A 21,315-nucleotide genomic window follows, 5' to 3' on the forward strand; every position below is an offset into this window, starting at 1 on the left:
TAGGTTAGTAATGACACTGTTACACACACTTCACATAAGAAACGGTACCCACCCATCATCTTGGTACAGATCCCGTTGGTCTCATTGGTCACTGTGGTGGGTTGGGGCGGCGGGGGGATGTTGGGTCTGTTCCGTGGTTTGGGGACAGGCCGCGGCCGGGGAAGCGAGCCCGACTGGTAGGGAGATGGAGATGGGGATGGAGGGGTAACTGCATCCTGGCTGTTAGTGCAGGGTGGAGGGGTGTCTGGAGGGGTTGGGGTTCCCGGGGGTGAGGGGTCGGCGCTGTGCTGGTCGAGGGATGTGGGCTGCACAGAGGGATTGGCCTGCGTCGGAGGTTCTGGGGGTGGATGGCTCGGCGCCTGGATCGGAGGCTGGTTACTCGAATGGCGCCGATGTGTGGCACTTGGATGTGAGGTGGGGGAGGTTACAGAGGTGGACGAGTGGCTAGCCAGGGGTCTGGGGGTGGAACTGAAAGTCTGGGAGGAGACAGAGGATGAGGAGTGGTTTACAGAATTACAGGGCTGACTGGGTGGAGGGTTTGTGGGTTTGGGAGGAGCAGGAGCCTGCTTCTTGGTACCTGGAAGCAAAAGGTAAACTGCCATTATTGGTGGGAAACATAAATAAAAGTCCAAAAGTATACATACGATATCCATCTGTATAAGAAAATCTAGGCACCTTCTGCCAACCACAGGTCACGAGGGAAACGACGTGCATTCCCTGATCAATTGTGAGTAGCTGCTGGAACCTGAAGTGACCATTAGAGGAACTGTATTTTTTTGGGACTTGGGTACTGGCTTAATTTTTCACTAGCCATCAATCTCATACCATCTCCAAGAGCCATGCAAACAGTGATGGTCCCACCCTAAAGTCTGTTTGCATGGGTCTGGCTATTCAGAGGGAGGAATTATGGGAATTCAACCCATGCAGAAGCTGTACCGATGTCCTAAACATATTTAGATCTTTATTTAATTAGTATTTCTAAGCAATGAATGACTGACTTATTGCACCACTTTAGGGTGTAGATTCTTACCTCTGCGCATCATATGTGGACTGGGCCCCATGGATCCAGCCGCAGGGGTTCCAGTGCCCAGCTGGCCAGCAGCCTGGCTGCCTCCTCCAGAGCCATTCCTCTGGAGCGCAGGGGTTGGGGTGGATGTAGAGTCACGTAGCTTTGGGCTGCTTAAGAGAAAGAACACACACACACCAAAAAAAAAGAAAAAAAAGAAGAAGCTTTAAACCATCAAGTTGGCCGAAACTGAGTAGCACATATGCAACAGCATCCAGCCTTGAATGTTTTTAAGAGCTATTAAAGTAGAATCAGATTTATTTTAGTTGTAGCAAACCCCTCTCATGTGCTGCATAGTATGTGCCACAAATATAATCTGGGAGGCTCATCTAAATTTGCTTTCCCAGTGGAGTCTGTAGAGCCAAAAATGCTGAGCTGAATAGTGTCATCTGTCTGAAAATGAATGTTGTCTTTTCAGCAACTAAATCAAAGACACTCGTTCAGTCTTTGCATAACAGGCGCCAATGTCCAGGCTTTTCAAAGCAGTTTGAGCCAGTTAGTGTGAGTTTCCTGCTGATTCTAGTGATTTGGGGAGGAAAGCAGAGGGATGGGAAGTCAAGAGGCCCTGAGAGCGACTGTTAGTGGAATGACAGAGGCCATTGTTGTGCCATTTCAGTGGGCTGATTTTAGAGTCGTCTGCATAGCTGCAACTGGTGGTGGCGTAAGAAAACTTGTGGTTTTGTTAGAGAAACCACCAGCTGAACTAAGGTGACCAAGAGAAGAGCTGATGTCTGTGAGGTGCCAGTGAGCCATGCATTAATAAACCTCTCCACTTTATGCAACTCATCAGATTGACGTTGTGTTTTCCGACAATTCACTAATGTCTTCCTGCAGTTCGAACCCTGAAAACATAAAAGCATGCATGTGTGCTTGTAAGGCATGCTACGTTTTTGCCACCAGCAGCAGAGATGCAGGGAAACACCTCTTACCTGAGCTCCTCTGTGTGCTGGGCTAGAAGCTGCTGAGCAGCTGCAAGAGCAGCAAGACCCTGTGCCAAACTTTGCTGGAAAGGATCAGACCCTGAACCCCCAGGTGAAGCTTGTGACTGGGGCTCAGCCGAGGCCTGGGGAACCTGCCCAGCCCCGTGTCCCTGTCCCTGAGCCTCCACGGGGGGTAAAGGAGGCTGGAAAGCAGGTGAAGTGTGCTGCTTTCTACCTAAAGTGTTACTGCCTCTACGAAGGGTGTGGTCCGAGTGCTTGTTAGTGGTACTACACAGGGATAGCAGGGAGACGGTGAAGGAGAGAAACAAAAACCACCAAAAGAGATTCATGATTAGGGCAGAATCACCACAGCATAACGAGAAAAGTGACCGGATTATTTACACCAACATTATCTAGCAGCATAAGAAAGCAGCTGGATTAAAAGGCACAAATGAATAAGAGTGATCAGCGAGCAACTTCTGGAGGATTACTTGTCTTTGCGTCCTGTGTCGTTCTCTGGTCCCACCATGCTGCCAGGTCTCTTCCTTTCAATGGTGCCCGAGTCATAATCTAAGTGATTGTTGTGGTTGGATGCAGGTGTGGGCATCACAAACATGCCAGAAACATTGAACTCCACGTCTATAAAAACACAGTTAAGAAAAACAGGTTAAACTGTATAAAGAAAGAGTGCAGGTGGGTGTTATAGCGCCCCCTTTTGGTAAAAAAACAAAAACAGCAAACGAACAATTTAACGTAAATTTAACGTTATTCACTGTAATGCACAGAATGTTCAATCAATCCATGTTTGCATTCTTTACTTTACGCTAGCTTGTGACCTGTGATAGAGGGAGAACCTAACTGAACAAGACCATGGAGGTCTCGGGTCGTTATCCAAGCTTGTTAGACTGAAACACAGAAAACACGCCGAAAACACTCATTTTTATGTGTAAGAAGAAGCAGATGTTGCCAGATGACAGATGTTTACTTTGTTTATTCTGACACAAACATTAGCCTATTATTCAGTTTACATTAGGCTGGAATGCTCCAAAAACCTCTCATAAGCTGCTCAAAAACACAATTCAAATTTAACTGAACGAAATTAAGAATCAAAGATTTGCCTGAAAGTGTTTGTCTACAGATTGTGAAAGGAGTTTCCACAAACACAGTCAGCAATTTACCAAAGTCCTTATTATTGTGAGGTGATAGCTCCCACTGTCTCATCATCCCTCTCTGTATGTGCACCAGAGATGCTCAATTATGGCAACACTAGTAATATATCATCTCTGCCTAAGATACAGGCCCTCAACAGAGACTATAAGAGAGGCTTTAACTAACCTGCCTGTGCAACCCAGACAAATATGCAGCTGCCTCAGAACTTTACATACATCCAACATCAGTATGGATGTCATGGTATTTCTGGCTTTTCATGATTTTGTTAAACAGTTTTTTTCCAGGATGCAATGAATGCACACCATCCATCCTTAATGACTTTAAAAAACAAGAATTAGATGAACAAGTCTTTGGGATTTTCTGGAATCCACCAAAAGCACCAGGTCGAGGTGTACTTTCATTTAGTTCTTCAGTTCACTGGATTTGGTGAGTGTTTAAAGCAACTTGTATATATATATGACATTCAATAAAATACATCTTCCAGCCAGCCTCTAAAGTACAAAAACTGTTTGACCTTGGTCTTCTTATCTCAGTCCCCTTTCACTCCTGATTATCGGCCTTGCAAGGCAATCAATATCAGCTGCCTTCCCCATGACTGCCTTATATACTGATAGGACTAATGGCTTCAAAGAAGGTAAATAAGGTCAGACTGAAAATAAGCAGCTATAGAGGAAACCCAAGACCTACCCTCAGGAAAGAACCAGTCAGCATGTTGGATAATGGGCTCAACAATGGCCACCACGTGCACAGAGGTAGCTGCAGCCATCTCAGCCAGACTCCTGGGTGTGCATACATAGATGTGCAAAAATTAGATGCTTTCTGACATAATGAGGGATAAACTGAAATAAGCTTAAATAACAGACTATCGTTTCTACGTTTTCTTCACCACCCTAGACTAGGCTCTGACCTCCCAGACACTGTTACATCTCCCTTGTTTTAAACATGACTGACAAGTAAGCTGCAACAGATTATTCTGTCTTGCCCGCTCACCCTTCAGTCTTGGCCCAGAGCAAATTGGGTCCCAGGACAATGGAAATGTTGCTAGGGGTCATTTTGTTCAGCTCGCTCTCCTGAGCCAGTTTGGCTAAAAACTTCACCAGATACCTAAAAGAAAACACGGAGGGCAGTGAGCTGAGAATAGTCTTGCGTGACAGACAAAAGCAAAATCAGTCCCTATGTAGGTTTCAGCGACTGACCTCAGGTTGTTTTTGTTGTTCTTTGGTAGTTTATCACATACAACCCAGAGCGCCTGGAGCCGTTTGTCTGGGTCTGACACACTAGAATGATAGAAGAAAGTAGATAAATAACAGCACAGCTCATTCTTTATGGAAGACATAAGAAGCCAAAAATATACATAAAAATATGTATTTCAAATCCACCAAAATAAAGCATTAAAATTTAATTATTTATAGGTTTCACATGGCAAATTTAAAATTGTTTATATAAACTACCCTGCTTTTATTTTAATCAAATTCATTTGAGAGTTTTTGTCATCATTCTCACTTCTCACATTATACAGGAAACTTAAAGAAGCATATTAAAAACCTTTGATTACATGTTTATTTATCAACTTTTGAAGTTTCCGTCCTTTATAATTGCTGGTGTAATCTCCAGATGGCAAGTAAAACTTGAATCTGTAATGTGCTGTGCAAAGATAGATTGAACAGGACTATTTAGAGCCTTGCCTGGATGCCTGGATCCATTCATCATAAAGCTGGAAGGTCATTAGAGGTTCAGGGAGTTCCCTCAGGTAGGACTTTAGTGCTCCTGTAACCACACATGTGCACAATAGTTTTATTTAAAAACACTATTACAGGCAAAAATGTAGATGAAATAAAATCGAGCCGCTACGCCATTTATCAGTTAGAATCGTGAAGAGTGAAATTGAACTATCCCCGAGTTTGTCACTGAAATATGAAGAAGAAAAGACAAAGTTTGAAAGAAACATTAATTATAATAAACAGCAAATATTTGCTTGCTTTTTAGATTTTGGTCCAAATTTTACACTAAGAGATACAACAGCTGAAGAACGGTGCAGGTTTGGAACGTACCAGCGACAGCGTGGGGGTCAGAGTAGAACTCCTCCAGCTGTGAAGTGGAACAGTCGAGCGCCGCCTTTAGCTTCTTTAACTTGGATGCCCCTGCTGCAATTCTGAATAGACCCTGACACACACACACACACACACACACACACACACACACACACACACACACACACACACACACAGTTACAGACGGACTCTGTATCCACTACGTATACTCCCTCTGCCAGCTGCACACAATGAAACCTTAAAGCAGGCAAACAAACACACCCACCAGTCACAGCATAGCGAGCTATTTACTTTGACACATAAACAAAGGCTGTCTTCACACCATAATGACACAGACTAGACTCACAGAGGAATGAATCAGGAAACAAATAATGTGCTTTGGAGTTAACACTTGCCCTCTTTCCTCCCTCCCTTTTTACACAATCACGGGGGAAACAAAACCTTCTGATTTATGGACAGGAGACGAGCACGTCCCAGCACATTGTATTCTAAATTTGTATCAGGGTGGAGACGTAAACATTTCATGTCTATTCGCGTTCATCATAACATGGCGACCATTTCTCTGGAACAGCGTTACGGAAAATCATTTGCAATTTGCCCATCTCCTTAGATGTTCGTGTAAACAAACAATTAAAAGCTTAGTTTCAATTTTCTCAATGACCAGTCGAGCCGTTTATGCCACTTCTAACTAAAATGCCAGCATTACTTTTAGTTCACTGGTTAAAACGAGTAATAAAGTAAAAGCCAATAAGCTCATCAAACTAGATAAGAATTGATTTCTAAAACGAGCATCGACTACCTATCAAAAGCATTAAAAAGAGGCTGTACTAAAACCTCTTATAGAAATCAAACTTTGGCGGGAGCACACTGAGTAAATGCAGAACAACATGGAAGTCTGTGCTTTCTTAAAGCGATATGTCATCCCTGATAGGTTCCAGTCTGATAAAGAGCACAGAAACTGCCCTCACCATAGTAAGTGTTCACTGCGGTATGATGCTAATAAGATTGCTGTTCTTATTTATTTGGCTTAAGTGCAGCTGTTGACAAGACCGATCCCAAAATCCTCGCTCACTCTCTGGAGCAGTGCGTCTACGTTTTTCCAATAACGTTCTTGAGTGGTTCAGATCATATGTCAGCACCTTTGGAGATCAGCTGTCAAACAGTCGTAACACTTCCTGTGGTACTGCACGGGGCAGTTGTCTCGATCAGTTACTGTTCTCATTATGCATGCTGCCACTTGGCAACCCTATGAGACAGCAAAGCACTAATCACCGTAGTTATGCAGCTGATACATGCTACATGCTAGATGACAACTCCCTTATTGCACTATTTCCAACCGATATTAACAAACGGACGAGCACATTTTAAACAAGCAAAACAGCAACAAGACAAAAACGGAAATTCTTCTAAAGCTGCTTTGGGCTGCTCCCTTATACACTGTTCAACTGCCCCTTAAGGCAAATATCTAATCAAATAATTTAGGCACATAGACATGATTAAGATGACCCGCTGAAGGTCAAATGAAGCATCAAGGCAGTTTAAGTGGCAGATGGGCTGGTCTGAGTATTTCACAAACTGCTGATCTGCTGGCATTTTCCACCACAGTGCCACAAGTCGAATGACACAACCATGCTAACAGAGAAGCAACAGTAACTCAAATAACCACTCATTACAACCACTCCATGCAGAAGAGCATCTCTGAACCTTGAACCCGATGAGCTACAGCTGCAGAAAGCCACACTCGGCACCACCCCTGTCAGCTAAGAACAGGACACAGAGGCTACATTTCATAAGAGAAAAACATGGCCTGGTCCAATGAGTCTTGTTTTCTATTGCAACATTTGGATGGTGAATCGGATGTAAACAACATTGTTTCAGGATGGTGGTGTAATGTTTGAGGGATATTTTTGGGCCACTTAGTACAGCTGAACATTGTTTAAATGCCACAGCTTGAGTATTGTTGCTGACCTTCCTTTATGAACACGGTGTACCCATTTTCTGTTAGCTGCTTCCAGCAGGATAATGCTCCACGCCACAAAGTTCAAATCATGTCAAACTGGTTTCTTGAACGTGACAATGACTTCACTGTACTCAAATAACCCCCACAGTCACCAGATCGCAATCTAATGGAGCACGTTTGGGATGTTGTTTAATGGGAGATTCATATCATGGATGCACAGCCAAGAAATCTGCAGCAACTATGTGATGCTATCATGTCAATATGAACCAAAATCTTTGAGGAAGGTTGCGCGCACCTTACTGAATCTCTGCCATAAAGCAACCACTTACTAATAAGGTTTAACTGAAAGGATCTGGTGACCGTATATCTTCGATGATCCAAAGCACTTAAATTTCAATCAGTATCTCGTCTTCACTCCCTGCCACAATCTATGACTTCCATACCTCTTCCTTCATGCCCGTCTCTAGAAGCATCATGACACAAGCCTCTATTGGCAGGGCGATCTCCCTCCCACTCCTCTTCAGGTGTTCATCCAAACCAGTGCCAAACGCCGGCTTTTCCGTCCATGAATCTGAATGTAAAGAGAGTTAATAATAAATAGAGAGGAGAAGAAAGGAGCAAAGAGTGGAATTAGAAACACATGAAAGACCAGATTATTATAATTGTAAAATACATATAAGTGTGAGTAAGGCCTGTTACTGGTTTGGATGGTAGATATCTGGGTCAAAAACTTCCCTTTGGGCCATTTTGTTTAAAAAAAAAAACAAACAAAAAAAAAAAACTCCCCCTACAAGGTGTCGCCAAATAATAACCACATGCTCTCAGCCAACAGAAGTGACGGTTCTGTAATCTTTATGTGTTTATGAGCGAGTGTGAGCACGTGAGCTTAAAGGCAAGTGAGGAGGGAGGGCCGGGGAAAGAATTTTGGGGTGGTGTGGGGCACTCCAAAACCAGGTGGGTGTGTGTGGAGCTCATGAGTCATTGCCACATGCTGGGAGACCAGGCTAGTCTGTGTAAGACCACATGTGTTTAATGCAGAAAAAACAAACTCCTTGAACAAGACACAGCTAAAGAGTGCACGTAAGATGAAAACAAACTGAGAGGAGACATCACAATCCTAAAATTCTCAGAGTCAAGGACTGTTGTTTAATGTCAGGACCCCTTTAAAGGTATAGTCAGTCATTTTTAGAGTTTATTTAATAGAAAAGAAAAATACCGTACTCATAAATATGATTATTTATTACATTTTCCAAAAAACTGAACTTAGAATTAACCCATTAAATATACAAAGGAGCGGGCACAGACTGGTGGAAGCCCCGCCATCTTCAACAACAACAGCTAAGTGAGCTTTCCTGACTCATCACACTGCTTTGGATACCTTTTTCAAAGTTTTGCAGTCTCCTCCTCTCCCCGTGAATAGACGAGGATGAGCAGCTGAGGTAAACAGCGCACTGACCGCCTACACACTACAGATGAACGGCAGCCAGAGTTGTTTGTCCTAAAACGGCCACCGTAGCTAGAGGCATGGAGTTAATATGCAAAATACTCCAAAATATTTAATTAACACATATCCATTTTCATTTTATTCCTGATCTATTGCTAAGTGTTGATAATATTCAACTATGTTATAATAAATAGTAATAGAAACAGGGCCAAGTGATTGTCCTAGAGCAGCCAGCGTCGTTAAGATTATGCACTCGAATCTGACAAGGTAAGAAGACAGAATTCAGTTGACTGCAATCTGTAATCTATTGACCATCTAGTGGTGATATTTTACACGCTGTACCTTTAACAATGTCAAAACGTGGGGAAGAAAAAGAGATTGGCCGGATGTAACTGAAAGCAGCGGTTTTGGATTTCTAGAGTCAGCTGGGAATGAAAACCTGATTCTCCTCATTGCAAGTCAGGACACATATGAGTGAATTTCCATGTAAAGTAGATATTTAAAAGGGGGAGCCAAAAAAACGGGTAAAACAGAGGTTGCTGCTGGGAAGGAGGTACAGGAGGTTCCTCCAAGAAATAAGCAAAAGGGTCACGTCACATGTTATGCATGGGAAAGTGACTTTTATTTTCCCCATAACAACGTTGCACTATTTTGGGTTAAACAGGTGTGTGTGCTTAAAGCATGTTTGCATATCTTATACCTTGCTGAGCCTGGATGGTTGGCAAGACAGTCTCCAGAACAGTGAGAGACTTTCTGTGGTAATCTGCCTGAGCTTCTAAGAGCTACAGAAACAGAGAGACACACACAGCAGAATAATAAGAGCAGTAAAGTACATGACAGCAAAGTAAATACAAACAGCTTGCCAAGCATCCGCCCCACAGCTACTCTGCAGCTGTGAATGTTCCCACGGAAAGTCATGCAACAACAGCGCTGGCTTGTTGACACAGTGAACTCACCGTTACGAAATAGTGGGCATAGTCGCCTTCTTTTGAGAAAAAACTGTACATGTCGGCAGCAAGCTGATCCTGTTGTAGAAGAAACAAAAAGGCATGATGTTAGATATATAAAGATGATGTTAAGTTATCATTTATAAGGGAAAACAGGGGAATTAGTGAGGCTATTAAAGAGGATCATATCTACTAGTGTCATCCCTCGAATGAAAAAGTGCTTCAGGTGGCACAAGTTCAGGCGTCAGTGGCCGGTTAAGCTTCGCACGACTCATAAATCCTAAGTTTTACAGAAAGTTCTGTACTTCCTGGACAGAAACACACATCATGGAGTCATGACACTAAAGTCACCAGTGACTCAGTTCAGTAGATTCACACAAACACACAGAGAGCTGACAGGACAGAGTCAGTTTGCATGCGTCAGCAAACCGGCCATTCCAAGGGTCTTGGAATGTCCAGTTGTTGCTCTAATGAGTTTACTCCCAGGCCTATTTCCAGTTTCTTTTACTCAGATCACTTTAACTCTGCTATGTGATGGCTTTTAAGCCTAAGTAGTCTTAAACACAACAAGTAGCCATGAATAAAGCAGTCTACATTTTACATTATCAATTACATTATCAATCAGGTCATGACCTTGCAAGTGGCATTTCTTCGATACGGTCCTGATTTGATGATTTGACATGACTGGTAGTTTGCCTTGATATAGACTTGCAGAAATGAATCAGTATGTTTGCACATAAAGATTACCTTGCAAAGCTCCACTTTGTTCATGGCCTCATCCACCTCTTCCTTGAGTAGGTCAGCCTTGGCCGTCAGTGCTTGAGTGTTTGTTCCTGAGATTATTGACTTGGTTGCCTGCAACCATCTGAATACGGAAAGAAAAGAGGAAAAAGCAGGAAATGCAGACGGCAATCTGAAATGTGGGCACTGTAAAAAAGTTCATGCCTGTGAATAAATGTGATTTATGCTACTGTGTTAGCAGTTCCAGGTATTTTAGAATGCATCGCCTAACAAGCAGAAAGACATTCAGACACACCTTGCTCTGGCAGAATCATAGTCCAACACCAGTTTGGCCAGCTGTTTCCTCTGCTTCAGGATGTTAGGGATTTCCACCTAAATGAATGGTTAAAACACACCAAGCTTAAGAAAATATACCTCTGAAGAAGACCTGCAAGGCACTGCCACTGATTTTCCTGCATGACTATTAGAGGTGGAATAACATATGGTAATTGTTAAATGGACTGGTTCTTATATAGCGCTATTGTACTCTAGTTACTAACTCAGAACAGCTTTAAAAAACGTCTCATTCACTCATCCACACAAGCACTTTTTCTATGCCTAAGTGCATACTATCCAACATTCACACTCCGGTGAATTGATCAGGAGCAACTCGGGGTTCAGTATCTAGGACAAGGATACTTTGGCTAGTGTTATGAGGGCTGGGATGTTTCGAAAAACACAGGACAATCACCATAATGGGTCACTGCTCTAGCAACTAGCTGCTTTTTACTAAAAAGCTTTCGTTCATTTGGAGTTGGGCAGCACAAAGCAAGAGAAAATTAATCATATAAAGTATAAATGACACCAGTTAAAGTGGAGAAATGGGTGCAGCTGATATTTTAGCCATTCAAAAAGCAGTTCCTTTATATTAAGTTAATATTAATGCGTAGGGTTTCTGACCTCGGCTAACTGGCTAAGTGGATCCAGAACGTCCTTCTCTATCTGCAGCTCATGTTGCATCAGCTCTGATGCCAGACGATTCTCTGCATCTCCGCACACCTCCATCATTTTCCTATTGACAAGCACATGAAGAGAGAGAGAGACAGGCCTGTTAAAATCAAGCAAAGTCACACATATGCCTCATTGACATATCCACACTAACAGATGTGGATGTTAGGTCTTCTGTAACCAGTGTAATCACACGTGTTCTTTGCAAAATGGAATTTACATAACAACACAGAAGGACCACAGTCTGCGTAACCAGGCCTTCATCTGTCCACAGCCAACAGCTGAGAACAAAACCAGGTCACTGATGTCATCATTTGTAGCCGCTCAAAGCCAGGAGCACAAAGTGACCTAGTGACACTTTATCTACGAGTGAATCAGTTTTGAGCTGCAGTTTTCCCAGATATGAAACCTATAAGCCTTGACACGAGAAACAGCGAGTTCCAGATATCAATAAAACTGTTGGCATGATTGAATCACATGTGCAAGCAGACTGTCATACTTCCCCTTCCTTATTCTTTCCAGACAGACTCATAGCTGCAGTGTAGATTTGTAGACATCTACTTTCTAGATCCTCAACTACTCTGCGTATGAGCGCCAGAATAGCTGATCTGATTCTTCTGTAAGGGAACTGCTGAAAGCCCCTGACAGACAAACAGAACCGGGAAGGCCGCTTACCCTGAATGTGAGACCTTGCATTTCACACTCTCTGGGGTGCTTCTGCTCTATATCGGCAACCGTTGCCCAGACAAGGCAATTGGATTTCTGGTGTGTCAATCAATCACACACTCACCCTATTAAGGAGTCTTCTCCCAACTGGCTTCCACCTTCAGTCATTGCCTGGGACAGTGCCGTGAGGGGAAGCTTTTTCTGTTGTGTGTTTAGTGGAGGAAAAAATGCAAACAGTGATTAGATGCGGGTGCACAAACACATGAACTTATGCATACAAGGTCAAGCCAATGGAAAACTGGTTTAGGACTTTCCATTGAACATATCAAGCGTAAATTCAGAAAGAGGAAGCGAGCTTTTTGAGCAGAAGAGGGAAAAAAATAGACGATGAATACAATTTAAGACGAAAACTAAGGAAGTGACACTTCTGCTAAATGACAGCTTATTTTTACAGTTATATGATTTACATCAGCGAATAAACACTGATGTGTGTGCAGCATCCTGTTTTTAATCGAGAGAATCCCCAAAGCCGAGTGTGTCATGCATAGTGAATGAAGATGACAGATGCTGGAAATGGGAAATGGAGCAAGTGGTGCTGAGGATTGGAGAAGTGGAATAAGTGCTTTTACCTGACCATTTCCTGTATAGAGGCGTGGTACAGACTGAGGTGGATATTTTGGGTGGTGTAGGGTAGAAAAACAAAACAAAAGAGAAATTATAGATTGTGCTTCCTACTGTGGACACATTCAAGGAAAAAATATATATAAATAAAAAAGAACCCGACGTGTGTGGGAGGAACAGCTAAATCCTGCAACAGCTGCTTGATTTGCTTTAACAGGTTTTATAGCCACAAGCTTGATGGCTTACATGTCTCTTCTCTGCCTCTGCACCGATGTGTCCCTGTAGACACGACACCATCTTTTTGTGTGTGTTGTGGGACACCACGCGTACCAGCTCCATGCGCCGTTCGATCTGTGCACAAGACATACAAGAAGAGATCTTAGGCAAATAAAGAGCTTTTTGCTGAGGTAGAAAGAGCACACTGAGAACACAAACACCCAAGAAATGTTATACTTTATCACAATTAGAAAAGGAGACAACCATATTTTTTATTTATACAGCGCCAAATCACCACAACAGTCGTGTCAAGGCGCTTTGTATTGTAAGGTAGACCGTACAATAACGCAACAGAAAAACACAATGAGCAAGCAGTTTGGTGACAGTGGGAAGGAGAAACATCCAGCAGAACCAGGCTCAGGCACTCCTTTAGAGTACTTCACATGACTCATAGCCACCACGTCATCCTCTACCTGCCTACATTTCATTTATCTTCTGATTGGCTGCCCATCCCAAACAGAAGGTTTAAACAGCAGCTGGGTGGGTCTGCAGTGATCACAGTCAGAACCAATGAGAGGGATATTAGCTGTCACTAACATTATATAGAGCCACAAGCTAAATAACTCAGAAGTGACCGACACCCAACTTCCAAGGTAACTGGAACGCAGCAATGAAGATTACAGAGAGAAAATGCAGTTGATACACAACTTGACACGGCTCTGCCCCCCACTAGCAGCTGAAGTAGCGTATGTTTACAACACTGAGCAACACTTTAAGGTAACTTGGAAAGTGCACATGTTAAATGCTAAACATTCACTATACCCGATAGCCGCTGTGGCTAATAACAGAATAATAATGCAGCAGTTAGGCAGCAAAAGTGATGAATCCTGCCCATAACCTGTCAACTCAACAGATTAGCAGTTATTTGTGTCGTTTTCTGTTAAAATCCCAGACTGAAGCTGAGGAAGTCTATCAGCGGCTAGACAAGCAGTCGGAGCCAAGCTCTGATAGCGTGGAAATATGATGCCAAGTAACCAAAAGCACAGCACGACCTCAGACAAAACTATTTTCCTCGTCTCTGCACTACCTAAGAGAACGTTGAAATGTGTCACAAATACATTACACTTATGTTACTGTACGTCCACCACTGTGTTAGACAATTTAATAGTGCTGTCACTGATGTTATTGTCTGTACTGGCCTATGCAAAAACTAAACGTAGTATCAACTACGCTAGTGTCAACCACTGTAAAAGGAAAAGTGTAACCAGCCTCTTTAAAGAACTTTAGATTAATCTCATCAACCCCACTAACTTGTCATCACAACCCAACATGGCAGAGCGCCCAGATGAGCGCTAATGAGCTCCAGCTCCATGCAGAAATATGATTTGCGATGGCCTTGTCAGGGTCAGGGGTCAAAGTTCAAGCGTGACTGATAAGGCCTGCTCCTGCGGAGCAACGCTGGAATGTTATCTTCGAAACACGTGACTCATCGGAAATGTCTTCCCAGCAGCGCCCACCGAGATGTGACCCATGGCGAGCAGCTCTTTGGCTTTGAAAAGGCTTTTTTGATTACACAGACTTTCTCCTGTTTACTCGGTTGACTCCACAGATCCACTCTGTGCCTTTAGCCTGACACCAGATATAATACTGTCATTGATTGAAGTTACAGCTATTCAGGCTGAGGGACAGAGGCCAACTGAAACGCCCCAGGGTCACTATTCACTGTGCTTGTCGTGCCAGGTGTCTGACTGCGATGGTCAACGTCAACATTAGGCCGACTGTCGCTATGGAATGGAAGGGCTGATGGCGAGTTACTGTTCACATGTACTTAGAAGCCTGGTGAACACAGCGTGACAACGCAAGGGATTGGTTAAAGTTGGCCTTACTTGTGAAAAATGGGAAAGCAACTTCACAGAACAGGTTTCTACTGAAGTGAGAAATCAGAACTCTATAAATGTCTCAAAGCGCTAAACATGCACTTACGAGATGTTCAAATTATAAAGGGGAACAGTGAGATCTAGACGGTAACACGAGCAGAAATGGAGGGAGGCGACTTCAGGAGGAGGATAAACCAAATACCGCACAATTGTGTTCCAAAAACAGAACGGAGTCGGAACGCAGGAATTGCACAGCAGATATCCGCCTCCGTGTGCCGCCCCTTCCCTCCCCTGTCCTTGTGCTCTTACGTCAGTACCGACCCATGGTGGCCCCCGGCATTCCTAAAACAGCTGGCTTAAATACAATCTAACCAAAACACACACATGAACACAAGGATACACACGTTATAGGCTTGGGAACAGTGATTAGACCCAGTTCATTTAGTGCCTGGTACAAAAACATTCAGGGGATTCCCCTCCCTATGCTCTAGAAGGGCCTAGATTCCTGTGTGGGTGTATGGGAAATGTTTGGATTACATGGCAGGAACCTTCTTCCTTACATTGTTAGAAAGTGGGGCCAGAGAAAGAATAAATTATCCTGAGGAGTCTCGGCAGATCCGAAAAGAAGCTGAAAAGCAGCGGGCGTGTTTTTTTCCCCCTCCTGCCGTGTGATGAGGTCAATACTTGGTCAATCCCATGATGCGTCATAGGAAAGGGAATCCCAATAATATGTAGGACAGACAGGGAGGAAAAAGACAGACAGTGGATGTGTTTATTTATTGGTTCCTAAGAGAAATGATGTTAACATGTCTGAACATGTCCTGAAAGAGCAAAAAATAGCTTGAGATGACGCATTAAGGGTGGAATTATTCTGTAAGCCTTGGATGGGAAACAAAATATTCTTTGTTTGCAGGAGGGATCAATGACAGAAGTGTTCAAACAGGTGGCTCCGAACTTATTACACTGGCAACACGATATTTCTGAAGTACTTCTGCAGTACCCATGTGGACTGATGCTATATACAGAGAAGAAGAAATGGGCAGGCAGCTGGCACAGGAATGCTGGCTGACTCTTTCCCACCTCGGAGGATCAAGCAGAGGACCGCTTTGAGGCAATCGAGCTAAGAAAGAAGCTGACTGTAAAGAGTTGGTTAGTTTCCACAAGTACTGGACTGACAACTGAAAAGATGGAAAAGGAGAGAAACAGCTCATGATCTGAAGCATAGCACAACACCTGTCAAACATAGTGGAGGCATGTAAGGCTGCCACTGGAACTACGTCACTAAGATATACTGATAATGTGACTGCTGATAGAAGTAGCAGGATGTATTGTGAAGTGCACAGGGTTGTACTCTCTGCTCAGCTTTCAAATCCTGAAAACTGCTTGGACAACACTTTAGAGTGCAAATGGGTAATGACCCAAAGCTTACAGCAAAAGCAAGAGTTTCTCAAGGAAAAGAAGTGGGTTCTTTTCAATAGCCAACTGAGTCATGTGATCTCAGTCCAACAGCGCATGCTTTCCAGTTATTAAATACAAAACAGAATGGAGAAAGGCCCACAAATAAGCAGCAGCTGAGGACCTGGCAGAGCATCCCAAGAGAGGAAATACAGCATTTAGTGACGTCCATGGGCTCTTGACTTCAGACAGTCACAGACTCCAAAGGAATTTTATCCATCCGAAGCCTTTGAAATGTGGGTCTACATATAAAAATGGTTATGAAAGTCTGCAATTCAATCACACCATGTTTCATTTCAAACTCACTGTGGTGGTGTACAGAGGCAAAAAAAGATTGTGTCTTTGCTCAAATACTTTATGAACCTGACTGCACTTTGTTCTGCATTCTGTGCCTTTCTCTTGCTTTGCATATATTCTTCTTGATTGTGTACATTTCCCCTATTTGTTATTTTTGCCTGCTGTCTTATCATTTATATTTTATTCCTGCATAGTTGGCATTGAGCAACCACAATTTTGTTCTACATGTATAACGAATAAAGAGCTATTCTTTTCTATTCTATTTTGTTCTAATCTAAGCTGCTTCTCAGACAGTACTTCCATCATCCCTTATTACATAAAGAGATTAATCAAAGTGCCATTAATTAAAACCAAATATATTACAGACAAACTTAATAAAGACACAAATAAGTAAAACATGAACATAGGCACAATAGCAGATTAATAATAAGTAGTGATTACGTAGGGAATTCGATTATCTCTAGCCAGACACTCAGGAACAAACTGTCCACCTTCGTCTAATGTAGGTTTGAGTCAACACTAGTGGGTTACCATGCCAACATGCAGGCTTTAACTGGATTTTATGAGTGGACTGGAGCAAAATAAACTACTAAGAATACTTGCCTGGACTTACAGTGGTCATTATTGTTATCACTGGTCCTTGTTCCTATTGGGGATGTACTAAGCAAACACATCTATGACATCTATCTATAATGAGACTTAAACTCGATATTTAACTGGAAGCTTTTTAAGGATCTAAAAAAACTGGAGCACTGGTTTATCTTTACTTGTTGTTCATCCATATTCTACCAGTGGCATTTTGAGTGAGTTACAGTGGTTGCAAATGGGCACCAAGGTGTGCAACATGACAGTATAAAAAAACAAAAGCATGAATGAGAATTCTTTCGACTCACTGCTTGGATACAAAGATGCAATGAGGATTTTCTTACTGCTTTGATGTGGCCACACTTACCTCTATACAGTACATCCAAACAAAGTTGTTTTTTTATGAGGGTATGTATTAGAACCTCAGTGGATATTAATTAAGTGTATAGACAATCATTATGTTAGCTAATGTATCTTACTAGCGTTTTAAGTCATGCTCAGAAGGCCCTTGAGAGAAATGAGAAATTAACAATACTCAACACATCTACTGCCAAAGCAGAGTATTTGTTGCTGTAGTGGCTATACAGTAGGTGGGATTAAAAGCATTTTTGGAAATTATACATTATCACTGGGTATTAACAGAAGATGTACCACAACAAATTAAACTGTCTTCTGCAAAAACATTAGGACAACACAAAAGTTTACTAAGAAACAAACAGAGAATTCCTATTTCGAGACAAGAAGTGAAAGCAGCCTTCGGAGAAATTAAAGGTGATTGAGTCGCCATCTCTGAGTGACTCACTCCATTTTTCTTTATCAGAAAGATCCTAGAGACTGATTCCAGGAAAACAACAGCTGATTTCCAGACAGACGTAGAACAACAGTGTCTTTGAGGAGCGGTCAAAGTCAATTGTCAGAAAAATATAACTTCCTTTCTTCAGTGAAAAAGCACCCCAAGCGGTTAAAGTCACCACTGTTGTCCACTTGAATTATAGTAAGTCCAGCTGGCTCTGAATCTGATGTTCTAGCTGTCACTCAAATGTGTATTTTGTCCATATGAGGCTCACTTCATTTTCACGTCCATCATCTCTCATTTACTCTCCAATGAAAATAATGGAGGGTGATGGACATTGCATCTCTTTGCAGGAAGTAGCGCAAAGGCAGCCAAGCTTCCTTGACATAGACATAGAACATAGTATCACAATGTTTAGCATGGTGATATTGTATCAATGTAGTCTTTGAATTTTTTTTATGAAATAAATTAAATATTACAAACAAGAGAGCTCATCTCAAGCGCGTTCACATTAACGTTACCCAAGTAAACATTAAATCAGCTTAATCGTAACACCATTCAACACTGGACAAACTTAGCCTAACAAAGCTGTCTCCTACCTGTTCAGTCACATGAGTAAAAACAAGACAGCAACCTCCTTGCATCTACAAAAATCAGTGGCTGCACAGAATTTTTACATATTCTGTGACCGACTGCAGCTTGTGTCTGGAATGTGAGGGTGTTGTGAACTTCTGTCTCTGTAGGCAGCGACAGATACGTGATTTTCAAGACTTATCACAGTTAATTGCTATATTATCAGAAATAGACTGCATGTAATTGCCAACTCGACTGCAACATTCAATTGCAGTCTGACTGACATTTATGGACAGTGATGGCGTGCTTGACAATCCTATCTTGCAGCAAAAATTAGCCAAAGTGAGATGATTGTATCTTATCGTTTTAAACAGATATAGACAAAGCAGTTTTAAAAAAAGGTGATAAATTGCAATATATGTTATTACAATATTCAGTACTACAGATGTTATAATATATGTTATTCAATACTCGGCATATGTCAAAATGTTAAAAATCACAATAATATTGTGTCTCAGAGTGCCTGCTGACTCTCACCTGTACCAGCAACAGCCACATGAGTTACACAAGTACTACTCAAATGAATGCACTGATATACTGTTATTCACCCAGCACTTGTCATGACAACTCTTTGCTAAATTTTACAGTACTCAGTGAAGTCACTCTTTAAGTTAAAAATTAACGCTTCCGTGGTTGAAATTCATGTCCTGGCTCGTCACTTCATAGTACCGAGAAGTCAACAGCAAAGTGCTCCCAGTGACTACCCTAGAAGACAAGACAAGTAACTGACATAAACATAGACTTTATTTAATCCCACACTGAGGAAATTCACTTGTTACAGCTGCACAAGCGACAGGAAGAAAGGGCGAATTAGAGCTATACTAGAAAAATTTAAATAGAAAAAAAGAAAAGCCAGAATACACCAATTTTTTCTTTTATAATGTACATAAAGTGCAGTGGGAGTGATAAAATATACATGTGCTTTTATACAGCATTTATCTTGTGTGGATATTGTACAGTCTGACTGCTGTTGAGATCGAGTTCCTACGACAGCGATCCGTCCTACACTGTGGCTGTAACTGTCGCATGAAGCAGCAACAGGATGGCAAATTTATAGTATTAATCTGCTGAAGGTGAGAAAGTCTTAAGCAACTGTTCTCCAGCCCCTCTGAAAGTCTTGCAGTGTTTCTGGTTTGGTTTCAGTCATTTTCTATCCAGTCCTTGTAGATACCCATTTTCAGATACATTTTTTTTTTCAACTTGTTGCACAAGTTGGCAGGTGTAAAAAACCATCTAGAGCAAATTCATGTCCTTGAGAGACAGAACAAAATCCAGCAAAGAAATGACAGAGGACCTGAAAGGCATCTGGACCTTCAGTTGATCCAGTTACAAGGAGAAACAAGGAGAAAAGGCTCAAGGACTTAAAGTCGGTAGCAAGAGGTGATGAACTCAAAAAGGAAATTTTTGGTTCCCAATCGGCAGCAGCCTTATACATCAGATATTTCAACAAAGCACTGCATGTATTTTTTATTTTTATAGTCAAACATAAAGAAATGAGGAGTGACTCAAAAACTTTTCCACAGCATTGTACATCTAATACCAATGACAATCAGTTATACACTACTACACAATACTTTAGAAATTTCAGTAGACGATAAGCTCAAGCTCAGTGTCAGCACCACAGTGGAGTGCTGGATTTAATACTCAGTGCATTTGAGAGCACTCCTGGTTCCTTATTGAGGAACATGTCATCAATTAACCTGTTCCAAATATTTTAATTGTAGAGATGTAAATAAAAACTGATTTCATACAAAACACAGACACAATGGCACAACCAGCTACAACCCCTGCTTGACACATACGCCCACATTGAGAGCTGGTCAGAGCTCTACAGTGTCCGGTTAATGATTTACCTGCAGGAGGTCATCACTGAGAACTTCTGTTTTCTCTGCTCTGTGGGTGAGAAAAAATAAACAAGAGAGCACAAATTAGCACTGACAGATGACGGCAGACAAGTGGTTCAATACACTTTGAAAAATATCTGAGGGAAATGACGTTAACCCTGAAACGCTGGCTTCCACAGTTAAATTAAAATCAAAGCTGTGCCCTTGAAATCTGTGGGAATGTTGAAAGAGTGTGTTGATCTTTTTAGTTTGTTTCCATGGCTCAAGCAGTCAAGCAAGTCATGTTTCTCTTCAAACTTCAGTGTGTCCTTAAAGTGAATAAAACGAGCAACAATACAGAAGGTGTGTTTCTGTTTACTCTTTCAGTTTCTTTCTTGTTTGCTCAACAAGCCTTGATTTCCTTAAGCTGCAAGAGCTCAGACTCATGTCTTCATGCGCACAGCATGCAGCCCTGCTCTGCCTGAACTATTAATAGCAAACTAATAGTTGGACTTGAAGAGGTCAGACAGATTAGATTCACTTAAAGAGAGAAGGCTGGGAAAACACAGGCACACCTCAGACTGCTTGTTAATGCCTTCACACGGGGTGGTGGCTTCTTGTTAGAGAGAAGGGACAGTTTACTGCCTGCTGTATTGTTATTTTTTTCCTTGTGTGCCATAGTTATATTAAGCTCATACAAGCAATACTTCCAATGAATAAGTGCTGTATTTTAGCCAACATCCGAATTTCTAGGGATGAACTAATAAATGGTTGTGAGTAGGGATGAGTACCGGTATGGTTCTGACATAAACGGTAGTAACCAGACCGAAAAGCAGCGCACATTTCGGTGCTTTATTTTCCTGAGCTGTGATACACTTTGATTTCTAGCCAATCATTTTGCGTTTCCGAGGATAGTAGGTGGACCCAGGTACATACGTTCTTTTAGAGCAGAGCTACAGATTAAAAATGCCCAAAAGTCTGGCTGTACTTCACAGCAAAATATGCAAACTCAGCAGCCTGCAACAAGTGCTTTAAGCTGATACTGTGATACTGTCAAAGGAGG

At 42.1% G+C, this 21,315-nt stretch overlaps 1 protein-coding gene across 4 annotated transcripts in view; it reads right to left on the reverse strand.

Annotated features, from left to right (window-relative positions):
- The window catches only part of arhgap17a (Rho GTPase activating protein 17a), a 33,235-nt gene that overhangs the window by 3,984 nt on the left and 7,936 nt on the right, over positions 1-21,315 (reverse strand). Inside the window, exons 2-20 of one of the 4 annotated variants that reach the window (XM_005721733.2) lie at positions 20,283-20,322; positions 12,820-12,924; positions 12,582-12,614; positions 12,077-12,153; positions 11,239-11,350; positions 10,595-10,671; positions 10,306-10,423; positions 9,568-9,636; positions 9,312-9,393; positions 7,611-7,738; positions 5,208-5,319; positions 4,842-4,923; positions 4,353-4,433; positions 4,147-4,260; positions 3,844-3,935; positions 2,478-2,625; positions 1,996-2,274; positions 1,031-1,176; positions 53-577 (exon numbers count right to left, since the gene is read on the reverse strand). In XM_005721733.2, coding sequence (XP_005721790.1) covers positions 53-577; positions 1,031-1,176; positions 1,996-2,274; positions 2,478-2,625; positions 3,844-3,935; positions 4,147-4,260; positions 4,353-4,433; positions 4,842-4,923; positions 5,208-5,319; positions 7,611-7,738; positions 9,312-9,393; positions 9,568-9,636; positions 10,306-10,423; positions 10,595-10,671; positions 11,239-11,350; positions 12,077-12,153; positions 12,582-12,614; positions 12,820-12,924; positions 20,283-20,322 — 2,420 coding nt within the window. Of the gene's footprint in view, positions 1-52; positions 578-1,030; positions 1,180-1,995; positions 2,275-2,477; positions 2,626-3,843; positions 3,936-4,146; positions 4,261-4,352; positions 4,434-4,841; positions 4,924-5,207; positions 5,320-7,610; positions 7,739-9,311; positions 9,394-9,567; positions 9,637-10,305; positions 10,424-10,594; positions 10,672-11,238; positions 11,351-12,076; positions 12,154-12,581; positions 12,615-12,819; positions 12,925-20,282; positions 20,323-21,315 lie in introns of all 4 variants that reach the window. The other 3 variants (XM_005721735.1, XM_005721734.2, XM_005721737.2) reach the window with 3 other exon arrangements.

This window comes from Pundamilia nyererei, unplaced genomic scaffold (assembly GCF_000239375.1).
Source record: "Pundamilia nyererei isolate P.nyererei 1_Seehausen unplaced genomic scaffold, PunNye1.0 scaffold00005, whole genome shotgun sequence".
Lineage (NCBI taxonomy): Eukaryota > Metazoa > Chordata > Actinopteri > Cichliformes > Cichlidae > Pundamilia > Pundamilia nyererei.